This window comes from Acanthaster planci, linkage group LG11 (assembly GCF_054643075.1).
Source record: "Acanthaster planci isolate LZ-2023a linkage group LG11, COTS_SCS, whole genome shotgun sequence".
NCBI classification, from domain to species: Eukaryota; Metazoa; Echinodermata; class Asteroidea; order Valvatida; family Acanthasteridae; genus Acanthaster; species Acanthaster planci.
The window spans coordinates 4,710,348-4,730,967 of record NC_141787.1 but is presented as its reverse complement, the minus strand read 5'-3'; the positions used below and the strand labels follow the sequence as shown (position 1 = coordinate 4,730,967).

Below are 20,620 nucleotides of genomic sequence, written 5' to 3'. Positions count from 1 at the left end.
TCGCGAATTCCAAAAGCAGTCTTGATGACATAAGTTATCTCGCCAAGCCGTCTCGCTAAATAAGGGAGTCGACTTAACTACATAAATAATCTCGACATATGAAATTCAGAAAGTAGACTTGATGTCATGAAATATCTCCCAAGTCGACTTACTATAATTTGGAAGTCGACTTGACTACATCATTTATCTCATTAAATCGACAAAATACACTTTATAAGTCGACTTAATAAGAAAAATTATCTCGGTATCTGAACAAGTCGGATGGCACTTCCAGAGCTCCGTACTTTTCACATTTAATGGATAACACCTTAGTTGGGCCGTCTTATCCATCTTGCGCAGCGTGTCGGCGCTATACAATCTTTGATTCAAATATCCCACTCACAGACGTATATTTAAAAACACAGACGGACAGCTCCTATTCAAAACAACGGCGGGGTACCGTAGCCGAGACGGCACCCAGCTAAATCCAAAAGCGTGGGCAAACCTTGGTATACGGAATTTACACACAGTTAAAGAATTCCAGCCATAAATGTTATTACAGATCAGTGAATGAAGTCACAACTAAGTACAATATACAAACTGCGTGCGCAGCATGTGCTCGCGGGTCGATCGAGTCCGCTCTTGAGTTCTGCCGTCTTGGCTCAAGACTAGGCGACGAGTGAATGGCGTATCCGGGGGGGGGGCGCCCTGACGGATTTTTTTACAAAGAATACTTCATAGGTGAGTTAAATACAACCAAAGAACACTATTCTCGGAACAAGATCAAACTCCACCTACTCGTAAAAAGCTTACACTTTGAAAAACTCGCGGGATTTTTATTTTTGAACAGCCGTAAAAAATACCGAAAGCCGAAGACAAGGGGAAGTTCTGCAAAATTAATATTGATAATTTTCCGTAAGACAGAAACGAATTTTCCTTTTATTAAAACAGAAATGAATTCAGCCAGTTATTCAAGCATGAACCCCAGCTCGAAGAACGTAGATGGACGTCACATTTTACTTGCCACTAACTACAAGTACCTGCAGGTGGGTTTATGTCTTTGTGGGTGACCAGTTGTAGCCTACATGTACGAGCGGCCAACCAACGATTGAACAAATCGGGCTCATCTGCGTTCGTGAACGTACGAGCTCGAGAAGCCGCCCAAACCCAGCTCGGGATATTGGCGCCCTCTGTTGACCGTTGCCACGGACTCCAGTGTGTGTACCAGTGTGTTTACGCGGCGCACTACAGTACTCGCCCGGCTCGTAACCAACACAACTTTTTCGTTCGACCCCAATGCACGCGATGTAATTCTTGTTTGTGTCTCCACTGCCTGTGAAACTGTGTGTATGAAAGTAGAACTTCTCCAGCATTAAGTTTTACGACATCATTTTGAGTCATTCTTCTCATCAAAATGAGTCAGGCAGCAGTTGGTGTTCCGTACGACACATTTAATAACCCACTTTTGATGAAGGTAGGCATGTTGGCCTTGTGTTGTTCAACTTCTTGATTTTTACACTAGGCCTAGGCTATTTCTTCAGTAGGCCTAACGTTAGGCCTACCATGAAGGGATGAGTTTTTAATATGCAGTGCAAATATAAAAGTTTCTAGAAAAGATTCTTAAGTTTGTCATGGAAAGAGTTCCATACGGATGCCACTTGAGACCCTGTGCACAAACCAGTATGAGACTGGTCTGAAAATTGTTTTCTAAATGAGTTCATATTTTCCCTCCTAAATTGCACTTTTCTGGACATGTGTATGCTTTCTGAGGGCTAATAGTAATAGGCCACTGTAGGGAATAATTACTGGCGTCCATATATCAGGGTTCTGCCCAGGATCTTTTTAGTGGGGAAAAAAAACCAGCCAGGGCGACAGTGGTGGCGGCGAGGGGGGGATTAGAAAACGAAGTCAAGGGTCACTTATAAATATAAGATGAGGTCACAGCTGTTACAGTAGCTATGGGTAATTTGACGCAAAATATCCATTTCAGATAAATGCTACAGACAGAAACTGTGCTTTTGTGATTCTGTATTTCAAGTTGTAGGTTATAACTTCAGGAAAGGGAACAAATTGTACTTGCCTGGTCCAGATAGATGAATGACTACTTATGTAGAAGCCGTCAGTTTTTCTTTTTGCTCACAAAGCAACTGCCTCTGATACTGGGAACTCTTCCACTGGGGCCCCTCAATTGCAATGCATAGAAGAGAATCCAGTGTCTCTTCCTTCATTCCGTTTCTAACCCGACTATTGATGAGCTTTAGTTGGGAAAATGTCCTCTCTATATCATATGAGGCAATTGGCACAACCCTACAAATTTGTGCAAATGTACTCAGGTTGGGATATACATGTGCCAGGGTGGCATTGCTGCATAGAGACTTGATCACATCTTGGTGAGTATCCTGCATTGAGTTAGCTCTCATGAATTGTCTGAAATGTGTCCACTCTCTCAGGCAAACATCAACATAAGAAACAATCCCGGTTTCCTGGAAACGAGTTGCCAGCTCTTTGATATAGTTGTTCCCATACTCGTCAAGGTCTTCATCTGATACTGGCATAGTACTAGGGTTGAAGATGTTGAAAGCTGCCATGACTGAGTTATCAGTGAGCCTGTCTTCGAGGTTTTTGACAAGCTTTTGGAGATAGAGCTTGATGATGTTTTTTGAAAAGTTGTCTGTGGCCACATTTGGTGGTTTTTGGATGTTTATTTTCTTTGCCTGTACCCTGGCTTGACTCTTGGCACAAGACTGTAATCACAGTCTTTGATCTGAAAGCAGCAAGAGAGATGTGAGACATGAGGCAGAACGTCACACAGCATTAACACGGTACATACAAATTTGTACTCAGTGATGAGGGAATGAAGGCCAATAGCCTTGGCATTTGTACGCTTTAGCCCTTCTCATTCTAGGCTTATTGCAACAGACTCAAAACAGTCCTTCAGTCTGTGCACACTCCTTTCTATGCTTAACCATCTAGTTGATTATGAGTTTTCCTCATTATTTCCCTCAAATCTCAAAACCTAGCCTTTTTGACAACATAAACCCTACAGTTATTTAGCATAATGTCACAGTCATCTATCAAGGTGAATTCAAAAGTTAAAATGCAGCTCTCCCTTCTATTACAGGGGGCAGAAGTGAAATGGGGCAAATTGGAAATGGGGCAAAGTGAGATGTGGGAAATAGGAATGGGCAAAGATTGGGATAGGACGAAGCGGTTAGGGGCGAAGTGACCGGCACCCCTTAGAAAGATGTGGGTCGTGCTATTTAGCATCAAAAAGCATCAACTAGTTATTTAAGCATATTTATGCAAAATATTTATATTTATAACATTAAATTGGTTACATATTCCGTATATAACATTTTCTAAAATGATATTTGAGAGTGGAACTTTGAGCGACAAAGTCAGTTCTGCTTGTGCAGCCGAACCGGCCGCCATCTTGTTTTTGCATGGATGGCAGAGAAAAAAAAAATGGCGGCCCCCATACATCGCAAAAACTTTCACTTTCCTGTTTAAATCTGGAAGAAAATGCCCTGTTTTTTGTACACAGTGAAATATGTTAGAGCCTGTAAAATATGATAAAACCACTTTGAAAACTTTAGAGGATATTTTCAAGTTGTTTACACTTTGTTGACGCGACATGTACTTGTGTGTGTTGACGCTTGTTGACACTAAATAGCACGACCAGAAAGATGCTGTTAACATATAGGCCCAGGCCTATTCTGGGTTATATAAAGGTGTGTTGAAAACACATTAGTATGACGATAGAAATGCTTCTCAGTGCCACATTTGTGTTTTTTTTCCAAAATTCACATTACGATGACTGAATATTACCCTGATCTTGAGGCTACAAAGTAGTGAATGGTGCCAAGATACTGCATTGGTGTTTTCAAATCTTTTCCATTTTTCATTTCCACTGCTTTTCAATGAAACGATAGTCAGAACTTGGAAAGCCAGCAAAACGTGGCTTTACCCTCCCCGACTACAACTTCACCTACGGGCGTCCAAACCTTGCTAAGGATGGAGGGGCTGCGGAGGCCATGTCCAGCTGGACGCCAACTGCTACGCTTCCCACACTGCGCAAGGAGAAGCGACCAGACAGGGACTTTGTTGCATTAAACAAGGCTTGCATTGGATCAGGGCTAGTGACAGCCAAAGAGCAGTTTGAATATAGAGCAACACATGATGTCAGGAGACGTGTGGCAGAGGAAGAGAAAAACAAGACTAAAATCAAGAGAATACCTGCCTCTATGACCTTTGGCATCTCTACCAGGTAATATGAAAGGCTGCTGCTTTCATTTGGAAATAAGAATTCAGAGTCAACCTCTTGCCAAGTTGACTTGAATATTTTGTGTCTGAAGAACAAGGGTTTCAAATGAAATGCTTAGGTAAGGGTATCGTGCAATGAGGTTGAAACATCAATTAGCACAGAAAAGGGAAGGCAAATCAACTTGACCCCTCCAGTTGATTATCTGTGGTTTTACAAAAACAGGTTTAAAAGTATTCCAACCATGGAAAAATTATGAGGTGCAAACTGAACAAGATAATCTTGTATGTGCATAACCATTCAGTGAGGTCTTTTTTTAGCACCTTTTCTCTAACCATCATTTTTCAAAAAATTTTCCTGTAAGGACTTTGTGGTCATCTGGTCAAAAATAACAAGGCTGATAACCTGTGAGGATTGAACAAAGTGTACCCTGAACAATCAGTGGACATGTGACAGAAGTTTTTCTTCTGAGTAGGAGTTTGAGTTGTTTGTCAGTAGACAAGTTGAAACAGTGGTGAGTTGGAGTCGAGTTGCCAATCGGATGAGTTGACTGTCAACTGTTTCTTTAAATGAGTAGTTGTTTATTGATGTTATTTATAATCATACACTAATTTTGCACTGCTGTGCAGCTGTTTAATTTATGATTGATTAATTTATAACTCCTCTTATTGATTTGCTGTTACGACAGGCCATCAACACCAGTATTTGATCTTCTAGAGCACAGATATCAGGATCGCTGGTTGAATGAGAGGAGAAAGAATGAACTTGCCAAGAGAGACCGCCTGGTACAGAAGGTAAATACATGTATACAGGTTTGATACAGAAATATCGGCAGTATTTAAGTTTGCAGTCATGTAGTCAAGTTTACAAGTGTGGAAACCTTGGACCTCTCTTTGAATGTGTTCTACATCTATAGTACAAATGATGTTTCTTGAATTCACTGGTAGCATGAGGTTGAATTCAGCAAACTTTGTCAACTTTCGTTAAAGGTTAATGAGGGTACAAGTGACACATAAAGTGAAGTGGAACTCTTATTTTAAAACTTTCTTTCACCCTCTCAGCATACTTGCCGATTACTGAAGCATGATGTCATTTTTACTGGGAAGCGTAAATGAATGGAGTACAAACATGTGTCAGTTATTTCATGCGTTGGTGGTTGTTTTCGCGCCAGTGTCTCTTACACGTATATAATTGTATGCATGGCATATTCACTTTGGTACTCTAATACTATGGTACTATAGACTGATCAGAGATGCGTTGGTACCCCTGCAAGACTTCAAAGTGTGAGAATACATGTTTGCATTTGATAAATCACAGCACCCCAATGGTCAAAGAAGCATGTAATGCACTGGTACCACCTATCCACTAGTAATAGCTTTTAACTCCATTCAGTGGCCGGCTTATTCTGTAAAGTGACGTTACGTGCAAATAAACAATAGAGGTCACTTAGAGTGGATCTCTGGAGTAGGGCTCTAATGTACCAATGTTGAACACTGCTAAATGTGTTGACCCTGAAGGCCTGCTCTTACTTTTCAACAGCAAAACCTTAACAAGGGGATCTATGAGACACGGGCTTCCCTCCTCCGCAAGTTCTGCCCCCCTGTGGAATCCCCACCCCTCTGGCAGATGCCCAAGTTCCAGAAGCAGCAGCCCCACCTGGAGACCTTCCGCTCACCTCAGGCACGGCAGAAGGCCTTTGAGAGTCACGCTACTGACTGCACGGCCAGGACAGGGGTGTTTGGCCATGGAATCTATGAGGGTGCCAAGAGTTAACAGGCCCAGAGGAACTTCAACTACCGGACTCTTACAATATTAAGTGTCTTGATCAAATAGCAGTGTTCTAACCATGATGAGTCCAAATTGGATCTTTAATGTGGTCTGACAGTCCTTCAGACATGCAAACAAAGAAGTGTAGCTATTTTTCACTAAAAACAGATATAGTATTGAATGGAAGCTCCCAGAAGGGGTTTTGCAAACAAGGGAATGTATTGTATAGATGTTTCCTGCAGGCTACAAGTTGCTGTTGACTGTGCTCAAGGATATAAAGTCTATTCAAAAGACGTTGGCATTCAGCATCATGGAAATGACTGTGGGGAATATGTAGGCCTGAAAAAGGAAGTACTCATTTATTGTCACGTGGGAAAACAGTACTTTGGATCAGTAAGTTTTGGAACACAGGAATTCTTTGGAAAATAATTTTAACAACAATGCATTTTCATTTGTACAATGTGCGACTTTCTGATCGGATACATGAACATCAAAGTCAGTGTTAGTCGTTTGTGGCTTTATTTCTTTAAGAGTTCATTAGAGGCCTTAGGCACACTAGTGTATTTTTTTTTGGAAAGGTCTGGAAGTGGATTTTTATAGAGACCTCTGTTTTAGCCCAGTGTTGATCATTTCAAAATTGCCCCATTGTTACTTTTCCTCTTGGAATGTTAAAAGCATTATTTCAAATTAACCATGGATTTGTATTACTGGGTGTGACTCCCATAGTGATGCCCATAAACCACTATTTCTCATTGCTCCACGGTACACATTGCTTAATAGTTTTTGCCTCATGACATGGCATGGGCCAAAAGTATGAAGATTGTTCTCTTTATTTTCCACTTGCAAGGAAATTTCAGAAGTATGCATCCTTTTTTTCTTTTCTGCAGGCATTTATCAGTCTGGAAAGGAGATTAACAAAAGTATTTCTTTTCTATTGTATAGACCACAAAGCCTGGTTAGAACACTGTTAGAGGTCATTTAGCAGCGTCATTTGACACACACTGCGGTGTTTTCCAGGTGTTTCCCCAAGGTTTAACCCATGTGTTATTAAACTGTACTCCTTTTTTTAAATCACTGTAAATAATATTATCATAAGGCTAAGAGATTATGCACAAGAACTGTTCCTTGCTGTGCCATATTGCATACATGTGGTTTGCATAGCATAGTGAGAAATCCTAGTGAGACAAGTAGGGCCTCCATTATGTACCAGAAAAAAGTGATGACAGCATTGGTGTAAACTAAGCATTGTGCAAGTTGCTGTCTGTAAATGTGTAAATAAACCTTCTCTTTATGTGTCACATACTATCCATTTTTTATATTCAAATTTCTTCCCGGTTAGAATGCTGCACTTTGTAAGTTTCAGCAATGACATTTGGGACATCGAATTTCAAGACTTTAGACTAATCATGCGTGAAAAATAAAAGTGCACATTTGCAAAAATCATTCCTATCTGTTGGTTCTTTTATTGCAATATCAGTTCAAAATGACAGTCTCATTTTATCTGAAAATCTGACTTTCCAAAATAGCAAAATGACTTTTCAAACACATGTATGACTACAGTACAGGTAACAAATATTCACTCCTGAACATGTTACAAGTCATTTGTACCAGTATTTGTGCCACATTATCAAGAGCTCGTGATCTGTAATACTGCAAGGCCCTGCAATGTGTACAGCAGCCAGGTTCATGTTTCGACACCTCAAGGACTATCAGTAGCCCGATCAGTTACATGTCCTCTGGTGACAACTGTTTAATGAACTAAACTACAGCCTATATGTACACCAATTAAAAAAATGTCCTAGTCCAATTTCCATGTGGTACCACCCTATATAATTGTGGGAATTTCTCAACTCTGCTGAGGAAAGCTCGACATATAGCTGCAATAGGCAAGCTTCAAAATGACCTTTTAAAATCAGTAACAGTGCTGTTTAAGCAAGGGATTGCTACTTTGATCTCTTGATGCACATCAGTGCAAGCACACAGCATCTCTTGTGGGTTGCACTATACTAAATGTGCGCCCCACAGAAAACCGCGGAAAGAAAGACTGCAACCTGGTGACCCTCACGAATAGGTTGGCCTTGTGTGTTTCACTAGAAATTCAAGATTATGGACACAAAGATCAGTTTTGTTCTTATCAGTGTTAGCCATGAAACACTTTTCATTTGCCCGTTCCCTAAATATAGCCCGAAGACAATAGACTTTACGTTCAGGTCTGAATAATGTATTATATAGCTGCCCACCTCCAGGCAAACTAGGTTCACAAGTTGGAGGTTTTTGGAATGAAAATACCCCAAGTTAAAAGAAACAAGTCCCAAATTCATAAGTTATAAAAATATATCTATGACCATAGTCCAGACTACGGCGTATCTTATAGTTAATAAGAAATCAAGTGATTTTATAGTGGATATCACCTTTAAATGTCCCCACTACATTTAGTATTATATTAAACATGCACACCATATAAACAGTTTCTAGACCAGATCATTGATATTTCTAGGATATTTGATGCAGATTCTTTACTCTACACCCTTCAAGAAACATCGGGGAAAAAGGGGGAAACTTTGGCAAAAACAGAATTTCATTGGAACTTTGGCTAAATCATCTCAAGATTTAAAAATGGGAATGTTGAGAGCTTGTTCAAATCTCACTAAGTGAAATTTAAGGTGAAAATATTGCTCTAGGAAGGCACTTGATGCCATGTCTGAGATTGCATATTATTGACAATATTGGAAAAACTCCTGAAAGTTCAGCACTGAAAAGACACGTGCAGTAACGCTGAAGAAAATGACAAGAGCAGCTCTTACAGGGTTAACTGCTGAATCAGCCTCAAAATGTTGGCAGTACAGAAAGGAGTGCGCCAGTTCATTTAGGATTGTTCAATTCCCTAGTTGTTTGCAAAAATTATTCCACATATTCTAATGAGCTGGCTGGAGCCGCATTGAGGTCACTTTTTAATTGCACCAAACAGTCACCGTGGTAACTGCGTTTCATTCCCCGTGGTAGGCCTCGGCAAGAAGCCAGATGGAGTGAGACAAGGGAAGGGCAGCCTTCCAAGATTGATCTGAAAAGAAGAAGGCGTTTCATAACATTTGTTAATTGTCCACTGGGCTTTATTCATGAGGTTACCATTCTAGACCATGTTCCCTTAACCAACTGTATTTGTTGAACACTTACGAATGAAAAGGAGCCAGACTACTTAATCAAAGGCTTTGCCTCACTTTGAAAAATACTTTTCACTTAAGCGAAAAGATAGCATGTCTTTTCATCTAAAATTTGGAAATACTAGTTCTCATCATGGACATGGGTAGTAATCTATCATTTTTCCCCACCGCATCACCTTCACTTCCACGTAGTTTTGACAACAATTGTTTCACTTTGAATTCTAGATGACTGACTCATAAAGGTCAATGGGGACTCTTTGCACACATAATATATTTTTTCAAGATGTATTTTTTGTACACATAATATACCTTGATGAAGCAAGAGAAGCGAAACGTGAATGCCACTACAACTGAGTGATCAGTGCAAACTTAAACAATGAGTTTGCACTCATTCAAAAATAATCATAATATAGATTTATACAGTGCACTTATCCAGAAAACTGATCAAGGTGCAATTCCATTATTATTATCCCTGCTCACTGGGCCCATGAAACATTCCAAATACCATGTGGAGTATACAACTCAATGCTGCCATTTTGGCGCCAAGCAGCTTAAACAACCACAATAATCATCTATGCACTCACAGGGTACCCAATTACTCCTGGATGGAGAGAGGAAATGAGTGACAAAGTGCCTTGCCCAAGGGCACACGCACCATGACCCCAGGCTGGATTCGAACCCACAACCTGAGGCTTTTACGTGCCGACTACGAATCTGATGCTTTTACCCACAAGGCCATGGCACTCCACCCCAAATGAAAAACAAAAGTTGTGACAGGCAAATTTTCCCACACACTGAAGATCTTGTGAGTAGACAGAGTGACAGAGAAGCTATTGTTTTCCCAGGAAGTCTGTAGACAAGGGTTCAACCTGACTATCTTCTAGCACAAAGTATTATGTGCGACAATACATCTAGGAAGGATATGTGGATCTAAAAGATTCACCTGACTCTCTCGGCAGTGATAGATGTCCCAGCCAAGTTGATCACCCTCAAGACAGACTGACCGGGCACACTGGATAACTTCTTCATGGCGATATCCAAGGCCATTGCTGGGAAAACGTTCCAAGACAAGTCCAACTCAATCAGGCTGTGTCTCCACTTGAAAAAGCCAAGAAGGAAAAATCCACTTGAAAAAGCCAAGAAGGAAAAATCCACTTGAAAAAGCCAAGAAGGAAAAATCAGATTGGTACACACTAATTTCATAAACCTTTCAGGTTTTCTCTTGTCTGCAATGGGCATCGCCATACCGAACCAGCTCACTAAAAGACTAGACTATCCAAATTATGAAGTGAGGTCACTGTTACACATTCTCAGTGCATTTGTACAGAAATGAACCTACTCATTTCTGTATGCCACAAAGGACCTTGAGGCAAATTAATGAGCACAATGCATGCTTCACAACACAATTTCTGTTTAAAACTGTGAAAAACTGCTGGAGTTTGATGACATATAATCTGTTCAAGTCTATTAACAATGACCACAGATAATATAATCTAGAAACAAAGTCATCATAAGTCCATCAAAAGCCAACCATACATCCATCATCCAATTTCATGTCTCCCCCATATAGTGACCAAGGCACTTGTCTTATTGTTTAACCTTTATTATGGACGGACTTCAGTTTGACTTATGATTCACTAGATCAGAAGTCTGATGTAACCTACAAAAAATATTTCAAATATACGCATACCAAATAGTACTTTCCCTCCTTTTGGGAGGGTTATTAAGTGCATTAAAACAACCTGTTACGAGCTGTGACCTCTTTATTATTATGCTGATTGTTATACCAAGGTCATAGATAGGGAAAGCTACAAGTGCTCGTAAAGCATTGATGTGTCACGTTTACTAGCAATGTTGCTGGGCCACGAAAAATGATGGATAACGGTGATCCTTCCCACAGTTGATGTGTTGTGTCTGCTGCGTTGCGAACCTTGGGTGCGCGGGTGGAGCTCACGGTCTCCATGGGTTTTGTACATCCTCAGAAGCAAATGGCACCCTCAGCTTCTCCTGGAGTGCCATTTGCCCCCTCGGGTGTAAAAAATACCATGGACCCCTACATTGTAGTCAACAATTGTTTAATGCCACCCCAGGGAGAAAACCCCACTGTTGCATTTATGTGCATATAACCACTGCTTTAATTTTTGACATTGGCTGAAACACTTTTGATCGAGTACGCAGCAATAAGCCAATCAGCAACCGTTTCTCAGAAATATTTTCAGTGAGCAAAGTTTTGGTTCATAAGTTGAAAAGAAGAACCTATGTATTGATATGAGGAGTTCTCTGACTGATATCACAGCAAGGGCACATTCTGTTGTCCGGAAGAGCATAGAAAATTTAAATGTTGAAAAGGGTGGGGTTTTTTAACGCATGTAATCCAAAAACGATGTCACAACTGTCTCCATACACCAGCACAGAGCATAAAGTTCTACAAGTATGCTTAGGAAAACTTCACCACTTGAACACTTTAAGCAGAGGTTCAGAAAAAAGTCATAGAGTTTTCTGGAGCAGTTTGCACAGTTGTGCAACTCTGTGGAAAATATGCATTGTGTGGTGCATAAAAGACCACATCACACCGCATACCTTCCAGAACGTAAACAGAAGTATACAAACACGGAACCGGGCAAACAACTTCATATGTCACCTTAGCCAATATCATTTTTCTTGTGCACTCTTTGGCGAGACAGGGGTCAGATTAAGGGAGTTTGTTCTGCAAAAGATTGGGGGAAAACTGATGTAAAAACTCTGCCAAAATCTTGTAAGAAGATGAATTAAGGCCTTGAATCATCAAATGGACATGAATGATTGTCTCATTGTGATTTGATGACCATAATCCACTAATGTCAGAAATGGCTGTTGACCAATTGTTACAAACTGTGCTGAAGTAAGCTGTAGAGATTTGTGGCAACACCTGCTGTCTCCTGATGATGGACAGAGCCTACTGTCTCAAATGTTGTGTACCCTCCCATTTTTTTCAGAGCCACACATATAATACTCATTAAAGAGAGATATCCTTGCATGCAAACTTCTACAAATAGCTTGCTACCTTCACCATGAAAAACTTCAAAGCTCAAACTGTTCTAAACTTCTCAAAAACTCATATCTCATCAGAGGCTGCTTGAATATTAGGCTTGAATTAAACACTGGGGTTGTTTTTCCAAGAAGGGGCTTTAAATACTGATTCAGGCTCCAGTTATGTCCGCTGAATTGAAAACAACTCACCTGATGCAATTCCAACTTCAATGCAATGCCAATGCAATTCCAATTTCACTGCAATTCCATAGTTCATTGCAATTCCAGTTTCAACGAAATCCCAATTTCATTGCAATTCCAATTTCACTGCAATTCCATAGTTCATTGCAATTCCAATGTCAATGCAATTCCATAATTCATTGCAATTCCAATGTCAATGCCATTCCAGTTTCATTGCAATTCCAATTTCACTGCAATTCCATAGTTCATTGCAATTCCAATTTCAATGCAATTCCAATTTCATTGCAATTCCAATTTCACTTCAATTCCATAGTTCATTGCAATTCCAGTTTCAACGAAATCCCAATTTCATTACAATTTCAATTTCACTGCAATTCCATAGTTCATTGCAATTTCAATGCAATTCCAATTTCAATGCATTTCCATTTTCAGATTGACTGAATCTGGGAAAAAAGTGAGCAAATGTGTTCTTGCCCCAAAACTCTAACTCTAAGTCAATTCTACAGAAACATGTATTGTAGAGGTCTTTACATTTTCAAGCAAACCACTGTATTGTTGCTTACCTTGTGTATAATTGCCTCTATGCCCTCGTACCGAGACACCGAACACTGTGAGATGAACAAATGTTGAAGGTCATACACAGGAAGCCGCTATGAAAAGAAAAACAAAATTTGAAAACAGTGACTTAAAAACTTGACCAGCGTCACACACCTTGATGCATGTGGAAGCAATATAACATGTCTATGCCGTTAAGTTCATGTCCACTGGAAGTATGGAAATCTTTTTCCTTACAATAAATAATTATCATTTTCCTGTTTTCAAAATTCTTCAAAAATTCATCATTTCATTTAACAGATGTTTACTGCTGCACGAAGTAATCTTTAGGCACTACTCTAAGTTGACAGGTGACCTTCACTGACGCCCGAGTATTTCAGCCAGGCCTGCAGCCTTGAGCCCAGAGCCCAGATTGTGCGGTGTTATCTAACTTTCTTTTGTTCATGAACCTGCCACAGTGTGCTGCTGACCGCTTTTCAATAGGGGCCAGATTAGTGTGCAGGGGTACAGTGAGGCTCATCACTGCGGTGGTGGAGCGCTTTTGTCCCCGGTGGTAATCCACTCGCTCTAAATGCCCCGAACCCTGGTATACGATTTCAAAACAAGGCTGGATTATCTCCAAAGGGACACCGCACAGGCAAGTGAGTGCAAGAACCATTAGGAATTGTCTCCGGACTGACGGAATCAGGCCATTTCCACTGCACATGGGCTCAGCGCTGACACGCCAACATCACCAGGCTTGGGTCCAGTGGTGCAAAGCACACCGACGCTGGACATTGCAGAAATGGTCGCAGGTGGTCTTCAGTGACAAGAAGAGGTTCCTGTGCTTCAGGGCCGATGGCAGGGAGTGGGTGTACAGGAGACGCCACGACCGGTACGCTGATGCTTGTGTTTGCCAAGTCAACTGCTGGGGGGGTGGCCCAAGTGTGATGGTTTGGGCTGACATATCGTCAGTGATGAAACTCAAAATCTCCCAAATATCCTAAAATCCTAAAAACCATGAAATATCATGGTGGTTGTAATTATGCAAGCGCAAAGCTCCTACGGCATGGGGTCCAGGGCCTGCTTACGGGCCCCGGCAAATTTTGGGTTCTAGATGCTCTATGGTGCAATCTGAGGCATCTTCTGGCACATTTTCTCCTGTTTACAGCATGAGATTAAGGTGAGATTTGTACAAAACTGAACTATTGGCATCTCTGTAGACAGGGTCAGAAAATACACCAAATATATGTACATGTAGAAGGAAACTGTGCCACTTTAAAACCTAATTAATGTAACTAAAGGCTAGCAGGTTTCTTTGACTTGGCGTGGTTTTTCAAGTCCTTCTTACCGGAAGAGCTGTACTTGAGTCTGTCATTGCACCAAGAACAAATTGCATATCCAGGCTGGTCTATTTTCCGGACGTAATCCGACAAAAAATCTCTGTTGCAATCCTTCTCCTCCAACCATTTCCAACTAAAGACATTTCTGATACTTTTGTCGATGTCCTTTAAATTGTGTGACCGACCTACCACTTTGTACATGTTGCCGATTGTTGGATGAAAAGCGTATTATTTCACTTGACAGCTTGACATGACACGCGGCTCAAAACAGAACATGTCAGATGAGTAGCAACGCGCATGAAAGATCCAGCTTTTAGTCTTCGTTCAAGGCGTTATTCTACCCAAAATGGAAGAGGGCCTTTTTTATACGCCTGCGTTAAGTCGTATCCATGTGTGATGTCTGTAGATAGATCTGTTCTATAGACTACTCATGTCAGCTTGTTCTTCTCCCAAATTTTACATGACACGGCACAAGATTTAGGCTAGCTATAACGTGTATTTTCACCAGGGACGGAAAATCAATGAAAATCCGGGAAACATATTTCTGCCGTGCTGATATCCGGATTTCCGGATAAATCCAGGTGAGTTTCATCACTGTATCAGCCAATCAACGCATTGACTTGGTTTCATCGAAGGAAACCTCAATGCTGCCTGCTACTGCAAGTTGGGGGTCGTGCTGGGTTAGGGTTAGCAGGCAGGACAATGCTCTTCCCATGTGGCTCACGTGTGTGCCAACTTCCTGGAGGAGAATGATGTGGAGGTTTTGCCATGGCCAGCTCTCAGTCCAGATTTGAACCCCATCGAGAATCTGTCAGACTTGCTCAGTTTTCACATCCGACGAGATCATCCCCGACAGACACAACAGCAGCTGAGGGTAGCACTGGAGTAAGAGTGGGCCGCTAGTCCACAGGACCAGCTGCGGCATTACTCTCGATCCATGAGGTGGCAAATTACAGCTGTTCTTGACGCGAATCGAGGTCATGTTAATTATTGAACTGTAAATGCCACTTTTGTGAGCTGTGGTGCTAACTTGTTTTGTTTTGTTGCTAAAAAAGGAAACAAAGATTAGATTACTGGACTAAAATGAGAAGGACCTATATGTGGGATTCTAACACGTACCTTTAATTTCACAAAATTCGGGCTAAAACTAAAAAAAAGTCAAAGGTGTGTTTCTTTTCTCCTTGAGTATATTTTCACAGATTGCCAAAGTGCGAATCAAGAATTATCTCAACCAATCCCAACAAATAAAATCATTGGTGATATTCATCATACATTAATCAGTACACAAAACCAAGTTAATTAATCATGTTATATTTGAGTGGATCCCTGGTCACTTTGGAATTAAGCTAAAAAGAGAACATAGATGTCAAGTGGCCTTTAACTGACACCAAAGTAAAACATGACCTTGTCATGTACATCCTGTCTGGGGAGAACTATCGTTAGTTTGCCATCATTCATTCATGAAGACTTCTTCAACAATCTGATATACTTCTCTTGTGTATCTTTTCTCTCTCCATTTACACATGCGAGATGATTACTCCATCTACAAGTGACGCTGACTACACTGCTTATGGCACGCAGGGCACCAGTTTGCCATATGTGGTATTAACCTACAAGAACAAGAAGAAGCTCACCAGTTCAATCCATCAGGTGTTCCATGACACTGGTAGCAATACGTCTACATGACTCACCTGCATTCCCACTGCAGTGATGTGGGTACACCCCCTAAGGTCTAGCAGCTTGAGTTGGTGTGATTTCACCAACAGCCTGAACAACATGTTGTCATCTATGGCTATGCCACCGTTAACCACGTTTGTGTTGACAGAAAGGCTGAGCTCCTGCAGCTGAGGAAAACCGGTCGACTCTGCCTGTCAAGCAAATAATGCCAGGGTTCATTTGACAGAAACGTCAACTCCAGTCAGGTCAAATCATTAGCACTAACAGCAAGCTAAGTCAAGTCTTTCAACACTAACATTAACCACTTCGTGCTGGGCAGAGTTTTTGCATGCAGGATGTGTTGCCAGGCATTTTTCAAGATTTTCCATTTTCAAAATTCTTCAAAAATTCATATCTTCATTTACTGGATGCGTACACCCAAACGAATGACTGTCTGGTGGCTTATCTAATCTGACAGGCAACCTCCATTAACATGTGAGTAGTGCAGCTGGGCCACCCAACAAAGAGAGCTCCCATTGCGCGGTGTTACTTAGTTTCCTTTGTTTCAGAATTTCCCCAGTGCATTGCTGGATGGCAGTGTTGTCTTTACAAATGCAGCTAGATCAGCATGCAGCAGTATTGTATCGCTCATCGCTGGAATGCTGGAGCACTTTTGTCCTCGCTGATAATCTGTGAGCGCTGAATGCGGTAAACAATGGTACCATTTCAAAACAATGACGGATTACCTCTCCTAATGCCAGCACTCTGTGCTGACAGCACATGAACCTTAATTGGCAAGTCCCGGCAGCTTTTGTTCTGAGTTCAGTCTTTTTTACAAGGCCCAGTTCCTTTGTTCTGATTTTGGGCACTTCAGCCATGCGTATACAGCCAACGTCTCAGGCACCGGGAGCCGGTGCCGAGTGGTTAAGTTAAGTCAAGCCAGTTATCAGAAGTGAAGCTTGTTGATCAAGTCGAGTCAACCAACCATCTTTTCTGCTGATGCAACTGGAATTTTTTTTTCATGTCAATGCACAGACATTACAGTGTGGCACAGAGATGTGGCACAGAACCTAAATGCAGTACACAGCTTGATGTCCCTGACTAGTATGAGCAAGAAAACTTTCACTGGTTTTCATCAGCATTGAATTTCACAAGATCCAGGAAAGCAGGAGGTCGTGGGTTCGAGTACCACCCAATCAAGCTTGCCTTTTTTTCCACAAGCTCTCGAGTGTAGACACTGAGCATTCAGTGTTTATAATATACATCGGGTAGGGTAAAACCCCAAATTAATATATCTTCCCATCGCAAATTCATCTTTGGAAATGGATTCAGGACATTCAACTATCAATGAAAGCCTTGTAGAAACACCAACTGGCTACAGAGGGCACAGCATTGCAGTCATACATGATGGCACTGGATCCAATGAGTAACAATGCCCATACAATTAAAATTTCATTCATACCAGCTGTTTGCTGTGTTTTCGTCTGGGATTAAATTGATACATGGTTTCTTTCAAGTGTGGACGAAAAGAATGGGAATTCTTACTTGGACCTTACTGGAGACTTGGCTGGCCCGCACCATGCAGCCAGCTAGATGGAGGACCTCTAGCCTAGGACATCCTCTCTGTAACTCCTCAATGTGCAGCATCAGAAAATCGGAGGTGAACTTGCAGTTAGAGATGTTCAAGGTGACCAGGTTACTACAATGTGTCTAGGTGATGAGAAACCAACATCAAAAGATGTCAAGAAGTATGAATAAATTACACTGAAGAATGGTGTGGCAAGGAGCGTTTTCAGGGATAAAAGTATTCATAATATGCTTGGTGGTGTCACGTAACACATTACATTGACAGTATCAAGTGGCTTCTTATGTAAATCATGAAGATCTTACTTCACTAGGATGCTCCCTGTAAGTTAATGAAGCCCTGGTCTGAAACATGTCTATTATCAGCATTACAATCCTGGGCTGTATCAGTTGGTCTTGGGTTCATATCCTGTCCTGGGCCAATGAATAGCCCACTTGAGGTGGGCTCTTTACTTAGACTTTGCTCATTTAGGCAGCTATTTTGCTATTTTGCTTCTTTACTGTGCATGGTTAAAACCAAAAAAAACAACGGCATGACACGGCCGCCCAGCCAGACACCCAGAGTATATTTCACGCCTCGACAAGCTTTCAGTGCATGATGTACTGAGTTTTTTTTAAATGAACATTTAACACCACATAATTTTGAAATGTCTCAGCAATCTAGTTATCCTGTGAGGATGCACTTCAGCTCTGTGTGGATCGCGAGTAAAGATTCTTCACTGGCATCAAGGGTGGCCATGGAGATGTACAACCTATTTACCTTAAGGCACTTCAGGATGATTGGTGCTCTCTTCAGCCTGTTACCTGAGAGGTTCAAGAGGCGCAAGTGACCACTTGTTGTCTGCAGAATATGCGTCATGCTTGTAATACTGACAACATCTGCCTGTGGAAAGAACAGTGTTTTGATACGCAAACAAATCTCAATGTAAGACAGGTAACCACTCTCCACAGTGCAGTCATAAACAGCGGCACAAGTTGAGACACGTACATGCACACCTTAGTGACATCATATTTACACTAATGAATGTGGACCTATTGCTGAGTGATTTACAGGGTTCTCACACCTTAGTTTTCATATTGCAGGATATCACAATTCCAATACTGCATTATCAAGGCACTCAATAGCATACATATAATACATGCAGACTTCCCTGTTTAGATCGCATTACACAGGTGTTTTATATCACCTACATATTAAGCACTCTTGTTCAATTATCTGTTACTTTGCGTCAGATATATGTGTATTCTAAACTGAACGCTGTTAGCAAAATCCAGTAAAGAATAAGATTAAAATTTGTTACCAAGTTGACACATCATAAAATCATGTCTCATTCACGATGACAAGTTTCTGTACATGTAAATATATATTTGGTTTTGAAGGGAAGACATGTCTAAAACTATTTTCATTTTTGGGTGGTTTTTGATTACTTACATTGGTGTGAGACAAGTCAATGGTGTGAAGCATTGGACAGTTATCAACTAATAAGCAGACAGAGGTAGCAGTTAACTTGATGCAACCGTTGAGGTAGATGGACGTGAGATACTTGGAACAGTGAGTCACGAGAGCCTGAAAATAAAAGATTCAGAGCCAAATCATGGCGTAATTAGTTTGTTATGTATTTCATCAGTTTGCCAACAACTCAGCAGCATAACAATGAGAGTATCTTTTGTACATGAAGTAAATCTTTCTTGAAGAAAAACTTTTTTATTTTACGCAGGAAAACAGCAATGGTTGAAAAGGAAAAAAAAAACTTCTTTGCATACACATAAACTAAGCACAACTTGCCTTCAAGCCGATATCGGTCAGCTTGGACCAACCTCCAAGGTTGATGGACTTAAGATGTGACAACCGGTTCTCTGCCAACCACTGCAGAGTGGTGTCCACGCACTTGATTCGCCCATTGGCAAGGTCCATATGTTGCCATAGCGATGAGTGAATGGCTGCTTCTCTCCAGAGCCTGCACACTTGACATGCTCTGTAGGACAAAGCATACAACCCATGATTCATACATGCACTGCTTACATAAAAATCTCTCATTTCAGTCCTTCATTTTAAGAAAATCCAGTAGAGCCATAAACTGCTCTCCTCAAATCTCTCAGGAGAGCAAATCACTCTCCTTAAAATAAATAAATCAACAGAAGTGAAAATGAGGTCAAACAATAGTTTGTACATGTACCTTGGAGTCTGTCGTTTCCACTTTCTTTGATGGTTTATAATGTTCTTGGGGCAGTTTTAAAATTAACCCTAACCTGCAAGAATCATCCAAAATCCGTTCCTGTAAATTCTGGTTACTTGACAGTTGAACCATCGGAGGATTTTGCAGGAATTTGGTTACACGGAATTTTGACTCTTGGGGGAATATGGAGGAATCTGGCTCTCGGGCTCAGCATACCACATGAGGATTTTGAAGGAATTTGGGTGTCAGACCCAAGGTACCACAAGGATTCTGGAGGAATTTGGGTGTCAGACCCAAGATACCACAAGGATTCTGGAGGAATTTGGGTGTCAGACCCAAGGTACCACAAGGATTCTGGAGGAATTTGGGAGTCAGACCCAAGGTACCACAAGGATTCTGGAGGAATTTGGTTGCTGGATTTTGATTTTGGTAGTTTTTGGTACAGACTAGATTTTGGTACATTTATTGTACTTGTACTTCCTAAGGGCCACTAACATGTATGTAAACCACTTACATGTATGCCCCTGATATTCACCAGGGCTCTGTAGCTCCCTCAATCAACATGATCAAGCAGGGCGTATGGTGACATGAAACCGCCTCTTTATCTGTGGGGGTTCACGGTGATTTTTTTGAGTGGCCCTGTGCAAGCCAAAACATGAGTCGTGTGATAAAGGGCGAGTGACCCACTGGAGTCAGCAGACAACAGCTGCTGAATGTCAGCAGTGGACAGACAGGGAACTTTCCCCAGTGATGCGCTCAATGAGTTTTGTTTATTCATAGTGCCAGCAAAAGTGTAAGGGTACATTTCAGGATTTTGGCTGTGATACTTGACAGTGATAATTGGAGGATTTTGGCTGTGATACTCGCCAGTGATAATTGGAGGAATTTGCAGGATTTTGGCTGATACTCGGCAGTGTTAATTGGAGGTTTTTGCAGGATTTTGGCTGT

At 41.2% G+C, this 20,620-nt stretch overlaps 2 protein-coding genes across 6 annotated transcripts in view; one reads left to right on the top strand and one right to left on the bottom strand.

Annotated features, from left to right (window-relative positions):
• The first annotated feature begins 1,229 nt into the window (after positions 1 to 1,229).
• cfap77 (cilia and flagella associated protein 77) lies at positions 1,230 to 7,450 on the top strand. The gene is made up of 4 exons (XM_022239183.2): positions 1,230 to 1,453; positions 3,912 to 4,246; positions 4,929 to 5,034; positions 5,780 to 7,450. The coding sequence occupies exons 1-4, from the start codon at positions 1,394 to 1,396 to the stop codon at positions 6,011 to 6,013; spliced, it is 735 nt and encodes a 244-aa protein (XP_022094875.1). The 5' UTR covers positions 1,230 to 1,393; the 3' UTR covers positions 6,014 to 7,450.
• Positions 7,451 to 20,620, bottom strand: part of fbxl6 (F-box and leucine rich repeat protein 6) — a 21,022-nt gene continuing 7,852 nt past the window's right edge. For all 5 annotated transcript variants that reach the window (XM_087143644.1, XM_087143643.1, XM_087143642.1 and 2 more), the window contains exons 4-11: positions 19,282 to 19,471; positions 18,928 to 19,062; positions 18,256 to 18,378; positions 17,457 to 17,621; positions 15,947 to 16,123; positions 12,942 to 13,028; positions 10,112 to 10,266; positions 7,451 to 9,068 (exon numbers count right to left, since the gene is read on the bottom strand). In XM_087143644.1, the coding sequence (XP_086999770.1) occupies positions 8,909 to 9,068; positions 10,112 to 10,266; positions 12,942 to 13,028; positions 15,947 to 16,123; positions 17,457 to 17,621; positions 18,256 to 18,378; positions 18,928 to 19,062; positions 19,282 to 19,471 (1,192 nt within the window). In that variant the 3' untranslated portion in view covers positions 7,451 to 8,908. The remainder of the gene's footprint in view (positions 9,069 to 10,111; positions 10,267 to 12,941; positions 13,029 to 15,946; positions 16,124 to 17,456; positions 17,622 to 18,255; positions 18,379 to 18,927; positions 19,063 to 19,281; positions 19,472 to 20,620) is intronic.